This window comes from Geotrypetes seraphini, chromosome 8 (genome assembly GCF_902459505.1).
Source record: "Geotrypetes seraphini chromosome 8, aGeoSer1.1, whole genome shotgun sequence".
Taxonomy (NCBI): domain Eukaryota; kingdom Metazoa; phylum Chordata; class Amphibia; order Gymnophiona; family Dermophiidae; genus Geotrypetes; species Geotrypetes seraphini.
This window is the reverse complement of record NC_047091.1, coordinates 66,182,370-66,199,242: the sequence shown is the minus strand read 5'-3', so window position 1 is coordinate 66,199,242 and position 16,873 is coordinate 66,182,370. Positions and strand designations below refer to the sequence as shown.

Genomic DNA, 16,873 nt, shown 5'->3' with positions numbered 1-16,873 from the left:
CCCCTTTTGTTTAACATTTTTCTTTCTCCTTTGTTAAGCATTTGTCAATCCATAGGCTTTACCCCGTTTGCATACGCAGACGATGTTCAACTCATACACCCTTTAGATCCCAAATGCGACAACGAAATCAAATCCATCAATCAAAAATTAGAAATAATTCATTCTTGGTTAAATAAAAACAAATTATCCCTTAACATAAAGAAAACTAAAGCTGTATTATTTACTTGGAAAAATGACATAACATTGTCAAATCAATTTATTCTTAATAATTCCACACTCAATCTAGTTCCCTCAGTTAAAATTCTTGGCGTTCTAATTGACGATAAATTCACTTATCATGAACATATTTCTCTAACAGTTAGAAACTGCTTTTTTAAATTACGTCGTATTAGATCAATATCCAAATTTCTGACTCCAAAATCTGTTACAATACTGATCCATTCTTTAGTAATATCTAAACTTGATTATTGCAACGCTCTATTCCTTAATATTTCATCAAAAGAAAGAAGAAGATTACAACTGATTCAAAACACCGCAATAAAGTTAATATATAATGCAAAAAAGTACGATCATGTTTCTCCATTGTTGATAGATTCTCACTGGCTACCTATTAGCCATAGAATCACATTTAAAATAATGTTACTCATCTTCAAAACTTTAGCTTGTGAAGAACCCCAATTTATATCCAGGCTCTTGATACCCTATAATACTCAACGTTCACTTCGTTCCTCTAACCAAAACCTTCTCTCAGTTCCTTCCTTGAAGATTATTGGTACTAGAAGGGCAGATATTTTTTCAGTGACAGGTCCCCTATGGTGGAATGCCCTTCCCCAATATATTCGTGATGAAAAAGATATCTTAATATTTAAAAAATCTTTAAAATCTTATCTATTTAGAGATGCCTTCAATGTTTAAAGCAGATTATGTTTTTAATATTTTAATAGCTGAGATTTTTATGTACCCTTACCTATCGTTTTTCCCCAATTTTCTATTTTTAACGAAATATGTAACTTTTAATCTTTCCATCCCAATTACCTGTTTGTTCTAGTTAAATGTTTATTGTTAATTTGTGAAACTCTTTTACCTTGTTATATATTGTAATGTACATCGCTTAGTGATTTCAATAAGCGATAAATCAAATTCTGTTAATAAACTTGAATAAACTTGAAACTTGAATTATAGAGGAAACTTAATTTTCCCTATTTTTTAGGGGAAAAGTTAAGTTTTCTGTATAATGGGGGAGTTACACCCCCACCCCCACCCCCCAACACAGCAGCGCGAACAGTATTAAGTAAAGTGGGGGGGTTCCCCCCCACATCCCCCATCGGAGCCCTTTAAAATAAGGTTTTAGTGCAGCGCGCTGAAGTCTTGCGCTCAATTGTCTGGTCCCATTTGTCAGCGTGCATTTGTCCGGCGCGCTTTCGTCCCGTCGCCGACATTTCAATGGAGACTGCTACTAAATATCTGTTCTGATGGCTGTGACCCTCACCAGTTAGAGATTTTTATCCTGCCATATACCTACAACACAAGTTCAAAGCAAGTCATTAATTTTTAATCAATGCATCATTTCAAATCCAATCATATCTCAAGCATAAGTTCAAAATTATTAATGCCAGTCTGGGGACAGAGCTGGGCGTTATCCTGGTACTACCAATATTCATCAATAGCAAAACCAGATATCTACTCAGTTAACCTAAGACAGCACACAAAAGGTCATTGGTGCCCATCAGATCCCATAAGTAGATCTTTTTTCCATAATTCATTTCCAAGAATAACATAACAAACTCATTTATATACTGCAGTAACCTCTCAGTTCAGAGCGGATAACAACAATCAAGAGAATGTACAAGCACACTATTATAATCACATTCAGAAGAATTTGTCAAATAAGTAGGTCTTTAGCATTTTTTCTCAAGGCAAGAGAGGAGTTCGAGTTTGTTATCAGGATAGAAAAGGGTTTATCTCATGATCCAGCTTGAAAAGATAAAATCCGATGGAAAAATCTTTTGTATAATCTAAAATGCCTCTCCCAAGTTTTTCTGGCTAATACATTTTATGGACTTTTCCTCCAAAAACTTGTCCAGACCTCTTTTGAATCCTGCAATGTTGGTCACCTTGACATATCCTCTGGCAAATGATTCCACAGCTCAATTACATGTTGCATTTTTTTTTTTTAAACCTGTCTACAGTTTGTTTTCAGCCTGCTGATCTTTAGTTTCAAGTTTATTAAAAAATTTGATATACCACCTTATCATTTAATTTCAAGGTGGTTATACATTTTAAAATAGGGTAAAAACAGATATTACAATTTAACATAACTTTAAGAAAATTAACATACATGATTCTTCTCTTGTTGTTTGGGTTGACAGGTTAAAGAACTGTTCCACTCCACTCATGATTTTATAAATCCATTTCCTCCTTAATCATCTGTTCTCCAAGCTGAAGACCTCTAACCTAAGCCTCTCCTCATAAGGGTTACATTTTTATCTCCTTTATCATTTTTGTCACCCTTCTCTGTACCTATTCTAGTTGCACTATTATTCTTTATGAGCTGCGGCAACTGGAACTGCACACAGGAGCTCAAGCTACTATTGCATATGGGATCTACAGTGTTCCCTCGGTCGTTCACGGTATTTTCAGACCGCGAACCACCAACAACGAGGGGGCAGCGGTAGAGGCAGGAGAGAGCAGCCGGAGTGCCACAATTGCAGGAAATCACTCGCGGTACGCTCCGACCGCCTCTTCCTGCACTAAGCCGGGCCTTATCCAATCAGGAGCTGCTTTGACACGCAGCTCCTGATTGGATAAGGCCCAACAGTGCAGGAAGAGGCGGTCGGAGCATACCGCGAGTGATTTCTTGCACTCGCAGCGCTCCAGCTGCTCTCCCGCTGCCCTCTTCAGGCTCCCCCATGAAAAACCATATTCACGTTTTTTTTAGATTCACGGGGGTTCCTGGAATGGAACCCCCGCGAATATCGGGGGAGTACTGTACTCGTATACAAAGACATAGGGCTCCTTTCACAAAGGTGCGCTAGCGGTTTTAGCGCATGTGCTAGCCGCTACCGCCTCCTTTTAAGCAGGTGGTAATTTTTCTGCTAGCGCACGCTATAGCATGCGCTAATCTTATGCATGCGCTAAATACGCTAGCGCACGTTTGTAAAAGGAACCTATAATGATAGCACTGCGCAACTAATTTTCACTTTGTTTCTGAGGCAAGAAGAAAATGAGGTTTCCTTTATAGAATTTGACCTCCTGTGTATGAAACTAGCCTGTTTTCTCCTATCACCTATGGTTTTTGAGCAAATCGCAAATATTTATAGCATAAGTCATAATGTAACGCATTACACCAATTAAAGAGTTCCTATAAATATTATTTTCTACAATCCTTTTGCTGTTGAAGTGCGTTTATAAACGAGATTAGGAGCATCTCTAATTAATGTCCAACAATAGTCAGCCAGCATTGAAGAATTCCATCTGCCCTGATATCGTTTCTCCATTGTAGCAATGTCCTGGTGAAACCTTTCCCTGTGCTCACCACTAACACCACATTAATACTTTAGCTTAAAAATCTAATTTGAAGCAAACTGTTTTAATATTTCAGAGATTGTTATAACATTTACTCCAAGCATTAGAAAATATAGCGAAAATGTTAATTTTTACATTATAATGCTCTTTTGCCATAAATCAGAGGGTTATACCGAAAAATTAAGGTCAATTTTGAATTTAGCAACCCCAAATCATTATAGAACATCCACTACAATTCATGCCCCAAAACCTCTGTTGCACAGTGTATACTTCCCCCTCCGTATTCGCGAATTCCATATCTACGGATTCGGTTATTCGCGGTTTTAAACCCAAAAACCCATTTTAATTTGGGGGCTATTTTGCCCTGTAAGCCCCCCCCCCTTAAACCTTACCTGATGGTCTCACGGGTTTTCAGGGCAGGAGCGATCTTCCCACACTCCTGCCCCGTGCAGATTGCTCACAGGAAATGGCTCGAGAGATTACGGGAGCTCAAGGCAGCCATTTCCTGTGAGCGATCTGCACAGGGCAGGAGCGTGGGAAGATCACTCCTGCCTGAAAACCCGCTAGACCACTAGGTAAGGCTTAAGGGGGGGGGCTTTCAGGGCTTAAAATAGCTGGGGGAAGCGGGGGTTAGGGGCAGAACCGGGCCAAATATTATTCGTGGTTTTTTAATATTTGCAGGCCGGCTCTGCCCCTATGCCCCGCGAAAACGGAGGGGGAAGTGTATTCTCTGTTTTGTTCCCCATACCATCTAATATAATAAAGCTCTAGCCGCGCATGCACACTCCCAACTGCATGCGCCGGTTTTCTGTGAGCTGTAGGTCTCATGCAGGTAGGAGTGCGCATGCGCGCCTAGCTGTGCCAGTGGCCTGCCTGCTCTCCACCTCGCGCAATCTGGAGTTTATTTTAAAAGAACACGCCATGACGGCTCCTCCCACGAGCCGCTCCTGCGTTGGAGAAGGCTTCCGACACAGGCGCGATCGTGAGAGAAGACACCCGGCACCCTCAAACCCAAATATGTGTCAACGGGACCGCAGGAAGGGAAGGGGGGGCAGGGCAGCAAAGGACGAAGGGAGCCACGCGCTATCCTGTCGGCTCCCACACACAACCTACTCCTCCCGCGGCCCAGATGAAGTGTGGCCAAACCAGCTCCCCATGGCCCAGCAGAGGCCCTGTGCCAGAGTGTGTCAGCAAATGATGCAGAAGCCAGCTCCCCCGGAGCCCAAATCCCAACAGCGCCAGACGCAAATAGATAAGGTAAAGGGGAAATTGGATCTTGAATATGGTTAGGTAAAAGCAGGACTGGACAGGGGGGGAGGTAAAAGCAAGGGAGAAGGGCTACTGCTGGACAGGGGGAGCAGGGAAAGGGTACTACTGGACAGGGGGGGAGGTAAAAGCAAGGGAGAAGGGCTACTGCTGGACAGGGAGCAGGGAAAGGGTACTACTGGACAGGGGGGAGGTAAAAGCAAGGGAGAGGGCTAATGCTGGACAGGGGGAGCAGGGAAAGGGTACTACTGGACAGGGGGGAGGTAAAAGCAAGGGAGAAGGGCTACTGCTGAAAGGCTACTGCTGGACGGGGAGCAGGGAAAGGGTACTACTGGACAGGGGGGAGGTAAAAGCAAGGGAAAAGGGCTACTGCTGGACAGGGGGAGCAGGGAAGGGGTGCCGCTGGACAGGGGGGAGAGAAAGAAAAAAAAAAAGAAAAGAAAAGCCTAAGTCTGCACATATATTCTAGCACCCGTTAATCTAACGGGCTTAAACACTAGTTCTGAATAATCCTTCTATTTATTTTTTTAGCAGCCGCAGCACACAGACTAAAGTTCTATGTATTATATTAACGGGTGCTAGAATAGATGTGTCTGCCTGTCTTTCTTTCTGTCTGTTTCTCTCTCTCTCCTTGGCCATTGTCTTTCTTTCTGTCTCTCTGTCTCTCATTGCTGCTGTCTTTCTTTCTGTCTCTCTTTCTCTCTCCTTGGCTGCTTTCTTTCTTTCTGTCTCTCTCTGCTTGGCCGCTGTCTGTCTTTCTTTCTTTCTGTCTGTCTCTCTCCTCAGCTGTCCACCACCAACCCTCTACCACCCCTTCCCTGCTCCCCCTATCCAGCAGTAGCCCTTCTGCGTGTCTTTCACTCTCACCTACCTGTGTTTCAGTGTGTGTGTCTCTATTTCTGTCTGTCTGTCAATGTCCCCGCCCACACTGCCTGTCTGTTTATCGTGCCCCTTCTCCCACCTACCTTTTTTTATCACGGGCAACCGGCACACAGTAAACTGCCACGCACGCACTCATTGTAAACCGCTGAACGCGAACTAACATTTCTCTGCCTGCCACAGAGCTATTGATCATGGAGGCAGGGATCACGCAGGTAGGAGTGCGCATGCGTGCTTAGGGTTTTATTATTAGTGATGGTGCCAAGATCTATTTTTGGGGGGTGGTGGGTGGGGATTCTCAGCTCAGAATGCAGCATTTTGTACTTGTAGGTGCTAGTTGGGATTATTTTTTCCTACATGGATCACTTTGCACTTGTCCATGTTAAATTTCATCTACTATTTAGTCGCCCAGCTTCTTGATCTCATAAGGTACACATTTTTGTAAATAAACAAAAGAGGAATAGAAGGCTGCTTGGTGTCAGGTCAAAAGCACACCGGGACAAAGGCGCGTGCAGACAATTGAGCGCAGCGCAGAGGCGCGCGCCGCAGAAAATTACTGTTTTTAGGGCTCCGATGGGGGGACGTGGGGGGAACCCCCCATTTTACTTAATAGAGATCACACTGCATTGTGGGGGGTTTGGGGGGTTGTAACCCCCCACATTTTACTGAAAACTTCACTTTTTCCCTGTTTTTAGGGAAAAAGTTAAGTTTACAGTAAAATGTGGAGGGTTACAACTCCCCAAACCCCCCACAATGCTGGCGCGATCTCTATTAAGTAAACTGGGGGGGGGGCTCCCTAACAAAAACCCCCGTCGGAGCCCCTAAAAACTGTCATTTTCTTTGGCGCGCACCTCCGTCTTGCGCTCGGTTGTCGGCACGCGCCTTTGTCTTTTGCGGGGTTGTCTATGAACCAGGCTGCTTTGGCTCTCAAAACACACAAAGACAGCATACAAAAGGCTCCAACAGTAACCAACCAGAAAAAAATTAAGGAAAAACCCATGAAAGAATAGCCTTACTGGATCAGACCAGTGGTCCATCTAGCCCGGTAGCCCGTCCCCACAGTGGCCAATTCAGGTCACTAGTACCTGGCAAAAACCCAGAGTAGCAACATTCCATGCTACCGATCCAGTGGCTTCCCCCATGTCTTTCTCAATAACAGACTATGGACTTTTCCTCCAGGAACTTGTCCAAACTTTTCTCAAAACCAGCTACACTCTTACTACAACCTCTGGCAATGCGTTCCAGAGCTTAACTATTCTCTGAGTGAAAAAAAATCTTTCCTCTATTGGTTTTAAAAGTATTTCCCATAGCTTCAAGTGTCCCCTAGTCTTTGTAATTTTTGACATTGTAATTTTTGACAGAGTAAAAAATCTGATCCACTTGTGCCCGTTCTACACTACTCAGGATTTTGTAAACTTCAATCATATCTCCCCTCAGCCATCTCTTTTCCAAGCTGAAGAGCCCTAACCTTTTTAGTCTTTCCTCACACACCTTTGCCCAACAATTTTCTGTTTCTATTCCCTCCACCACCTCAGAATCTCTTTTCCTTCCCCCATCCTATGTCCCAAGTTCTTGCCCCCTAGCTCCTTTCTATATCCCAACATGCTCCCTCCCATGGCCCAAGTTCATAACCCCTCCCTCCTTCCTTACATCCTTTGTCCATGTTTCCTTTCTTCTGTATCCCAACACATCCCCTCCCTTCTATGTGCCAAGTTCGTGCCCCCCTTCCACAGATGTGTACCTCTTTTCTGGCTAGCTCTAAGACATGCAAGTAGGCCTCCTCCTCCTTCCTACCAGCCACACTTGTTTCTTCACAAAGCCAAGGGCAGCAATTCTCACACGCTGCCTGCAGATGACGCAGAAGCCTTCCCTCTGGCGTTAGAGGGAAGGCTTCCAGGTCAGCTGCAGGCAGCATGTAGGAACCACTGCCCGCAGCTTTGTGAATAAGTGCATCTGGAAGGAAGGAAGCAGCAGCCAGGAGCCAGGTACACTTTGGGAGCCTGCTTCCATCCCTGCAGGATCCCCACAGACCCAGGGGGAATCTCATGGTATCCCCACGGATTCCCGTTGGCTCCATTCCTACCAGCAATTTTGGGGGGACCTATGGCTGGAGGGACTGAAGTCTGACTCAAGGAAGGGAAAAAGCTGCTGTATGATTGGCACTGGCCTCCCTGTTAATACTGTGAGTGCTGCATATCCAGCAGTGATCAGAGGATTGACAAATTTTACATGGAGTCCTGCCCTATGGGACCCATTACTGAGACTTCCCCCCTCCTTAAGAAACACTTCAAGCTCTGCCAGTCCACCTCATTTCCACTCTCAATAAGACAGACACTAATTTATTAAAGGTCACTGAAGAGAGGAGCAATGGTGCCACCATGTGATAAAACAGAGGAATCACATCTAGTCATAACAGCTGCTACTCTAGACCTAGGATAGATGAAAAGGCTTACTGACATAGGCCCTTTGAAGTCCACAACTGGGATGGGTACTGATTTAGCAGCAAGAAAGGTATAAGACTTTGGAGAATTTTACATCCCGGGCTGGCTTTGTGCCAGGGTTCTGCAGGATGACAGCAGAGACACCAGAGAAGGCTCTTCCTTCTGGCAAGCATACATAATCATTGGAAAATAGAAAATTAATTTAAAAATAAAACATAAGATAAAGACTGTGGTATTGCTATGGGTGGCAAAAGGGCCTCTATTAGCTATCGAACAGCCTATCTTCCTGAATAGCTTCACTATATAAAAGTGACCTTGCACTCTTCAACCCTCTGTCTTATTACTGTTCGGCATAGTGGATTTCCATTTCATTAATATTGTTGATTACAAATAACATCCTTACCATCCCCCCGCACAAGTTCTAAGCTTAGGTCTAAGATAACTCATTTAACAATAAACTGTGCCCCCTAGGATGTAGTTCATGTATATAGGGTTGCCAAATCAGCAAATAGGCATCCCTGCACTTTCTTGATCCCCTTGCCTCTCAACATGCCCTCTGATGTAATTTGTAATTGAAACAGTAGAGTGCCTAATTTTATATATGCGCCACCTAGTGCTCGGAGGATACACAGCAATGGCAGATGCTGTTTATGATGTAGTGCAGGGGTGCCCAACGCGTCGATCGCGATCGACCGGTAGCTCAGGAAGGCAACGTGAGTCGATCGCAGAGCCCATCCCGGCTCTGTGATAGACTCGTGTTGCCGTCCCGATCTACCGGGCCTATCAGCCTTCCTCTCCCCGACGTCAAAGACGCCGACGCCGGGCATTAGGCTGTTTTTGTCATTTCGGGGGGGGGGGGGGGGCGTGGTGGCATGGCGGCGGCAGCAGTAACAGCCTGAAAAAGAAATCATCCTGGCCCGGGTCGGTGTCATACTCCGGAACTTCTACCTCTTCCAGCAGCCCTCTCCCTTCTACCTGCTTCCGGCCACACCCCCTGCTCCGCGGCTCTCTTTGGCAACTCAGCAGCAGCGATCGACACAAGCTTCTGATGTCGGGGCCTACCCTCTGCGAGTCCCGCTTGTTTCAACTTCCTTTTTCCACAAAGGCGGGACTCGTAGAGGGAAAGCCTCGATGTCAGCAGCTTGTCTTGATCACCGCTGCTGACGAGTTGCTTAAGAGAGCCGCGGAGGAGGGGGGTTTTGCCAGGTGCAGGTAGAAGGGAGAGGGTCAGATGCAGGACTCATGGGTGAGGGAGCAGAAGAGAGAGAGAAAGAGAGAGGGGAGGGAAACAAAAGGAAATATTTCATACTGGGCTGGGCCGGAGTGGAGGGAGGGTGGAAAGATTCTGGCTACAGGGTGCATTAACAAAGGAAAAGGGGGGAAAGCTGAAAATGGAGATAGTGACACAAAGAAGAGAAAGAGTAAGCAGGACCTACTGAATAAGGATAGAGATACAGAGGGGACATGAAGAGGAGGTGAAATAGAAACAGAAGTAATGCTGAAAAAGTGTATGTGTGGGAGGGGAGATAAAGACATTGAAAGGGCAAATGGTGAACATGGGGTAAAGACAAGGACAGAGACAAATGAAGATTCTGAAAAAGTGGTGAGATAGGGATATAGGTGAGATGGACACAAAGAAGGGTGATGCTGGAAAATAGGTGGAATGGTAATTCTGACAGACACAGAAGGGAAATGCTGGATCAAGGAGAGATGGGGCTCAGACTGGATGGAATGAGGAGAAATGCCTTGTCGGCCCAGAACTTCCTCTCCTACGTCAGAATTGACGTCAGGGAGCGGAATGCTGGTCAGCGCGATGCTTCTGCAGGGAAAGCTTGGGACGGCGGTGGCTTGGGGCTGTTCCCCGATGGCGGTGGCAGCAAACTGAGTGGCTTGGGGGAGGGCACGGAGAAAGAAAGAAAGGGGGCAGACAGGGAGACAGAAAGAAGGGGGAACAGGGAGACAGAAAGAAAAAGTTGGGGGAGAGAATGAGGTCTGGAGGAGAGAAAACATACAAGAGGCTGAAAGGAAGAAAGATTGGATGCACAGTTAGAAGAAGAAAGTGCAACCAGAGACTCATGAAATCACCAAACAGCAAAGGTAGGAAAAATGATTTTATTTTCAATTTAGTGATCAAAATGTGTCGGTTTTGAGAATTTAGATCTGCTGTCTATATTTTGCACTAAGGCTCCCTTTTACTAAACCGCAATAGCGTTTTTTAGCGCAGGGAGCCTATGAGCATTGAGAGCAGCACGAGGCACTCAGCGTAACTCCCTGTGCTAAAACCTACTATTGTGGTTTAGTAAAAAGGGAGGGGATGTATTTGTCTATTTTTGTATTTTGTTACTAAGTTGACATTGCATAGAGTCATCTGCCGTGACTTCTTTGAAAACCCCCGGAATATGAATAATTAACATTTTCTCTGCCTTTCAGTGTGCTTTGTGGGTTTTTTTTAATTTTATTGTTGGTAGATCATTTTGACTTAGTCATTATAAAAGTAGCTCGCAAGCCCATAAAGTGTGGGCACCCCTGATGTAGTGCTTTATTTTGATTCTATGCTGTAATGTTTGCTTTTTGATGTTGTGATTACTGCAGCTGTGTTTCACTTACAATAAATATGGTCTGAAACAAAAAAAATAATAATTCAAGCACTATCAGGTTTATTAAAAATCTTTTGGTAATGTAAAATCATAGGTCCAACACACGCTACGATTCAACTGTTTCTCCAGCCTCCCAGGCTGATGCCTTAGAAGAGAGGAGGGGACAAGATCACGGATTTAAAACTGCAGGAGAGAAGAAGGGGAGGGAAGAGGATGAGACCCTAGTCAGCAGAGATAAAATCATGGGGTTTTTCAGCATAGAAGAAGCCCCAGCGCTGATCCCCTATCTTGCAACGATGGAGTTTTTCCTTCCAGCTCTCCACAATGTAATTGTAATCCTCCTTTGAAAACATCTGTAAAAGGGAAAAAAATAAGGCAACATAAGATAGAAATGCTTATTCGATGCATCAGTTATCAAGCCACTTTTCCCAGCAAAATAGTTGAGAAGTTCACCACCCTCCACTCTTACTTCATAGGTAGTGGATAGCAATCAATAAGGATCTTTGGGCTCACCCAGACTACCCAACTGCCATTATATTATAATGTCCCCTTCTCCTCCTAGATCTCCACTCATTCTTCACTCCTTCCCCATATTTTCAACCTCAGTTTCAGTCCTAAAGCCTGCTGGGATGCCATTATGACTGCAGTTGCTCCCATCTCTGTGGCTAGAGATGTTCTGGGCATTTGCCACCTGCCCATAGAGGAGCACCTCCTCATATTTCCTCTGAACCTTCCTCCAATTCAGTTTTGCACTAGGATCCCCTTGTTCTATCAATTTTTTCATTTTTTTTTTAAAAATTTAAAAAATTCCACTTTGTGCTTTATTGAAGACTACCAAATACTGGTGTAGACCTCCAACCTCACACTTCCATACCTACCAGCTCTCCTGCATTCATCGTCTCGACTCCCACACTCCTGCAAAAGACACTGACTCTCTCACGCTGTTACAGACCCTCAAGTTCCAGAGAGAGGGAGCATGCCCACACACACACACACAGCAGTGGCAGAGGAGACCTAGGGGTTCATTTTCAAAGCTCTTAGACCAGGGCTGCCCAAGTCCGGTCCTCGAGATCTACTGGCAGGCCAGGTTTTCAGGATATCTACAATGAAAATGCATGAGAGAGATTTGCATACCTAGAAGGCAGTGCAGGCAAATCTCTCTCATGCATATTCATTGTGGAGGGTTAGCCCTTGGACCATTCTGGTAGCCTTCCTCTAAATAGTAGCTAGTGCTGAAGGACACAGTCTGGAGTTGCATAGCTCAAGAAAAGGAAATTTCTAATTTAAAAGGAGATTTCTAATTATCTGCCTCTCGCCATGAGAGACACGTCATGCAAGCAGTCAGCTGGTGCCGGCGCCTCTCCTCCTTGCCGGCATCTCGTGGCACATCTGGACTTGGCTGGGGCATACAGTTTACAATACACTGGTCTATGGGAATGTAGCAGCGATGAAATAGAGCAGACCTGCAGGGCCCAATGGTTTTCAGGCCCTGCAGGTCTGCTCTATTTCATCGCTGCTACATTCCCATAGACCAGTGTATTGTAAACTGTGCGCCCCGGCCGAGTCCAGATGTGCCACGAGATACCGGCGAGGAGAGCTGACTGCTTGCATGACGTGTCTCTCATGGCGAGAGGCAGGTCCTGCAGCCAGAGCCTGACCACAAAGCAATGTTACTTACCGTAACAGTTGTTATCCAGGGACAGCAGGCAGCTATTCTCACTAGTGGGTGATGTCATCAGACAGAGCCCGGTACGGACGTCTCACAAGCACGTGTTGCTTGTAGAAACTTAAAGTTTCCAGATGCCCGCACTGCGCATGCGCCGGTGCCTTCCCGCCCGGAGAGCCGGGCGTGTCTCCTCAGTTCAGGTAGCTAGCCTGAGAAGCCAACCCAGGGGAGGTGGGTGGGACGTGAGAATAGCTGCCTGCTGTCCCTGGATAACAACTGTTACGGTAAGTAACATTGCTTTATCCCAGGACAAGCAGGCAGGTATTCTCACTAGTGGGTGACCTCCAAGCTAACCTCAGTGGGATGGAGGGGGAGTTGGCGACTTAAGAGAATAAATTTTTCAACACTGTTTGGCCAAACTGTCCATCCCGTCTGGAGAAAGTATCCAGACAATAATGTGAGGTGAAAGTGTGAACCGAGGACCAGGTGGCAGCCTTACAAATCTCCTCGATTGGTGTTGATCTGAGGAATGCTACTGAGGCTGCCATTGCTCTGACCTTATGGGCTGTGACCTTACAAGGAAGTGATAATCCAGCCTGGGCATAGCAGAAAGAGATACAAGCCGCCATCCAATTAGAGATGGTGCGCTTTGATACGGGTCTTCCCAACTTATTAGGATCGAAGGAGACAAAAAATTGGGGGGTGGTTCTGTGTGGCTTGGTACGATCCAGGTAGAAAGCCAAGGCACGTTTACAGTCTAGAGTGTGAAGGGCCGATTCTCCATGGTGAGAATGGGGCTTAGGGAAGAATACTGGAAGTACAATGGATTGGTTGAGATGAAATTCGGAGAACTCTTTAGGCAGGAATTTCGGGTGAGTGCGGAGGACCACCTTGTCGTGATGGAATACTGTGAATGGTGGATCCGCCATCAATGCCTGGAGTTCGCTGACCCTGCGAGCAGATGTAAGGGCTACAAGAAAAAGCACTTTCCAGGTGAGGTACTTAAGAGGGGCCCTGTTGAGTGGTTCAAACGGGGGCTTCATGAGATGGGAAAGGACTACATTGAGATCCCAAACTACCGGGGGTGGTTTGAGAGGAGGGTTAACATGAAAGAGTCCTTTCATAAATCTGGCGACCACCGGGTGGGTCGAGAGGGGTTTCCCTTGTAGAGGCTGGTGGAAAGCCGCAATAGCGCTCAGGTGGACTCGTATGGATGTAGACTTGAGCCCAGATTGAGATAGGTGTAGGAGATAGTCCAGCACGGAGGATAAGGAAGCTCGCTGAGGTTCCTTTGATTTAGAAACACACCATGAGGAGAATCTAGTCCATTTCTGGGAGTAGCATTGTCGAGTGGCGGGCTTCCTGGAAGCCTCCAAGACCTCCCTCACTCCTTGTGAGAATTGGTGAGGGGTTACGTTGAGAGGAACCAAGCTGTCAGGTGGAGAGACTGCAGGTTGGGATGAAGTAGTGATCCTTGATGTTGAGTAAGTAGTGAAGGAAACACTGGAAGTGGTACTGGTTCCCTGCTGCTGAGTTGAAGCAGAAGGGAGAACCAAGGTTGTCTGGGCCACCGAGGAGCTATTAGAATCATGGTGGCCTGTTCGAGTTTCAGCTTGACCAGAGTCTTCTGGATCAGCGGGAATGGTGGGAACGCATATAGAAATCGTTTCCCCCAGTCCAGTAGAAAAGCATCTGCCTCGAGGCGGTGAGGGGTGTAGATCCTGGAGCAAAACTGAGGCAGTTTCGAGTTGTGGGGAGCCGCAAAGAGGTCTATCTGAGGCGTCCCCCACTGTGTGAAGATTTTGTGAAGGGGGCTGGAATGGAGAGTCCATTCGTGAGGTTGTAGAAGACGACTTAGGTTGTCTGCTAAGACGTTGTTCTTCCCCTGAATGTAGACAGCTCTGAGGAGGGCGTTGTGGTGCACCGCCCAGTCCCAGACTCGTAGAGCTTCCTGGCAAAGGAGGGCCGAGCCCGTGCCTCCTTGCTTGTTGATGTAATACATGGCGGCCTGATTGTCTGTGCGAATGAGGATCACCATGTCGTGAAGTAGGTGTTGGAAAGCTTTGAGAGCATTGAAGATGGCTCTGAGCTCCAGTAGATTGATTTGATGTAGTCTGTCCGCACTGGTCCAGAATCCTTGGGTGCGGAGACCGTCCAGGTGGGCCCCCCATGCATAGTTCGACGAATCGGTTGTGAGAACTTTCTGATGGGGGGGAGAGTGCAACAGCAAACCTCTGGATAGATTCGAAGAGGTCATCCACCAAAGTAGAGACTGCCGAAGAGCAGGTGTGACTATGATGCGTTTGGTTAGTGGATCGGACGTCTGATTCCACTGTGATGCCAGGGTCCACTGGGGGATTCTGAGATGGAGTCTGGCAAAGGGTGTCACATGTACTGTGGAGGCCATGTGGCCCAGGAGCACCATCAGTTGTCTCGCCGGTAGGGTTTGGCGAGTAGACACCGACTGGCAGAGATGAAGAAGAGCCTCCATGCGTTGAAGAGGCAGGAATGCTCGGAGTTGAATGGTGTCCAGGACTGCCCCGATGAAGGGGAGGGACTGGGTGGGTTGTAGATGAGACTTGGAAAAGTTGATCTCGAAGCCCAAATTCTGGAGGAAGTAGATTGTAGTCAAGGCCGCCGAAGTGACCTCTGGGGCTGACGGGGCCTTGATGAGCCAGTCGTCGAGGTATGGGAACACCTGTAGACCCTTGTCCCGGAGTGCCGCGGCCACTACCACCAGGCACTTTGTGAAGACTCTGGGGGACGAAGAGAGGCCGAATGGTAGCACTCGGTACTGTAGATGCAGATTTCCCACCCGAAATCTGAGGAACTTTCGGGAGGCCGGGTGAATGGGGATGTGAGTGTAGGCCTCCTTGAGATCCAGGGAGCATAACCAGTCGTTCTGCTCGAGGAGGGGGTAGAGAGAAGCCAGAGTCAGCATACGGAACTTCTCTTTGACCAGAAATTTGTTGAGGGCCCGAAGGTCTAAAATGGGTCGCAGGTCGCCCGTTTTCTTCGGGACGAGGAAGTACCGGGAGTAAAATCCTCGGTTCAATTGGTTTGACGGGACCGGCTCGACGGCCCGAAGCTGAAGCAAGGTTTGGACTTCCTGAAGAAGAAGGGCGGTCTGTGTTGAGCTTGAAGGATACTCTCTTGGAGGATGGTCCGGGGGGACCCGATGGAACTGGAGAGAGTATCCGTCTCTTATGATGGTGAGGACCCATAGGTCCGTGGTTATGGCCTCCCATCGGTGGTAAAAAAGATGGAGGCGGCCCCCTATGGGAGAGGCTGAGGGGTGCAGAACGGTGTCGGTTATGCTCCCAGGAAGGGAGTCAAAAGGGCTGGGTAGCCTTAGGTGCAGCCGGTGGCTGGGGTTTTTGCTGAGACTTCTGGGGAGGTTGTCTCTTCGCAGGTTGCCTCGCAGCGGGCGTTTGTCTAGGCATGTAACGCCGCTGGTAAATCAGGGGTGGCCTGGAAGGTCGAGACTGTTGAGGTTTGGGTTTGGGCCGCAGGATGGATTGAAAAGATTTTTCGTGATCCGACAGCTTCTTGGTAACAGTTTCGATAGACTCATCGAACAGATCAGCTCCCGCACATGGTACGTTGGCGAGTCTGTCCTGGAGGTTGGGATCCATATCAATTGTACGGAGCCATGCCAGGCGACGCATGGCTACCGCGCTTGCGGCAGCTCGTGCCGAGAGTTCGAATGCATCGAAGGAGGATTGCATCAGCTGGAGGCGTAGTTGGGAGAGGGAGGCTACCACTTCCTCGAACTCGAATCGAGCTTGGGTGTCTATGAAAGGAGTAAACTTGCGGAGCACCGGCAAGAAGAACTCCAGATAGGAAGAGAAAAAGAAATTGTAGTTCAGCACCCGTGACGCCATCATGGAGTTTTGATAGAATTTTCTACCAAATTTGTCCATCGTTCTCCCCTCTCGGCCCGGCGGTACAGAGGCGTAGACCTGAGAGGGATGAGAGCGTTTAAGAGAGGACTCGACCAGTAGGGATTGGTGGGAGAGTTGAGGGCCCTCGAACCCTTTATGGTGCACGATGCGGTATCGAGCATCGAGTTTGCTGGGAATCGCCGGTATGGAGTACGGTGTTTCGAAACACTGCATGAAGGTCTGATCCAGCAATTTATGCAGAGGGAGCCGAAGCGACTCCGTTGGAGGGTTAGGTAAATGCATGGTGTCCAGATACTCTTTGGAGTATCGGGAGCCCGTGTCAAGAGTCACATCCAGATCATCCGCCATTTGTCGGAGGAATGATGAGAAAGACAATTGATCCGCCAGCGTCAGTTTGTGAGACGGGCTGGAGGAGGAAGAGGCCTCCGGGTCCATGGACATCGGGGAATGGCAAGGAGAATCGGGTACGGGTGTTTCCTCGTACTCCGTTCCCTCCGGAGGGGATACCTCTGATGAGGAGTATCCCATACGTTGCAGTTTTTTCTGCGGTGACACCTCCGAATGGCGTGCGGAGTGCCACGATGAGTGTCTGGA

The 16,873-nt window shown here is 47.2% G+C and overlaps 1 protein-coding gene across 1 annotated transcript in view; it reads right to left on the bottom strand.

Annotated features, from left to right (window-relative positions):
- Positions 1-10,744: 10,744 nt before the first annotated feature.
- LOC117365847 (phosphomethylethanolamine N-methyltransferase-like) overlaps positions 10,745-16,873 on the bottom strand; it is a 51,090-nt gene continuing 44,961 nt past the window's right edge. The window contains exon 12 of the mRNA XM_033956738.1: positions 10,745-11,061. Within this exon, the coding sequence (XP_033812629.1) occupies positions 10,930-11,061 (132 nt within the window). The 3' untranslated portion in view covers positions 10,745-10,929. The remainder of the gene's footprint in view (positions 11,062-16,873) is intronic.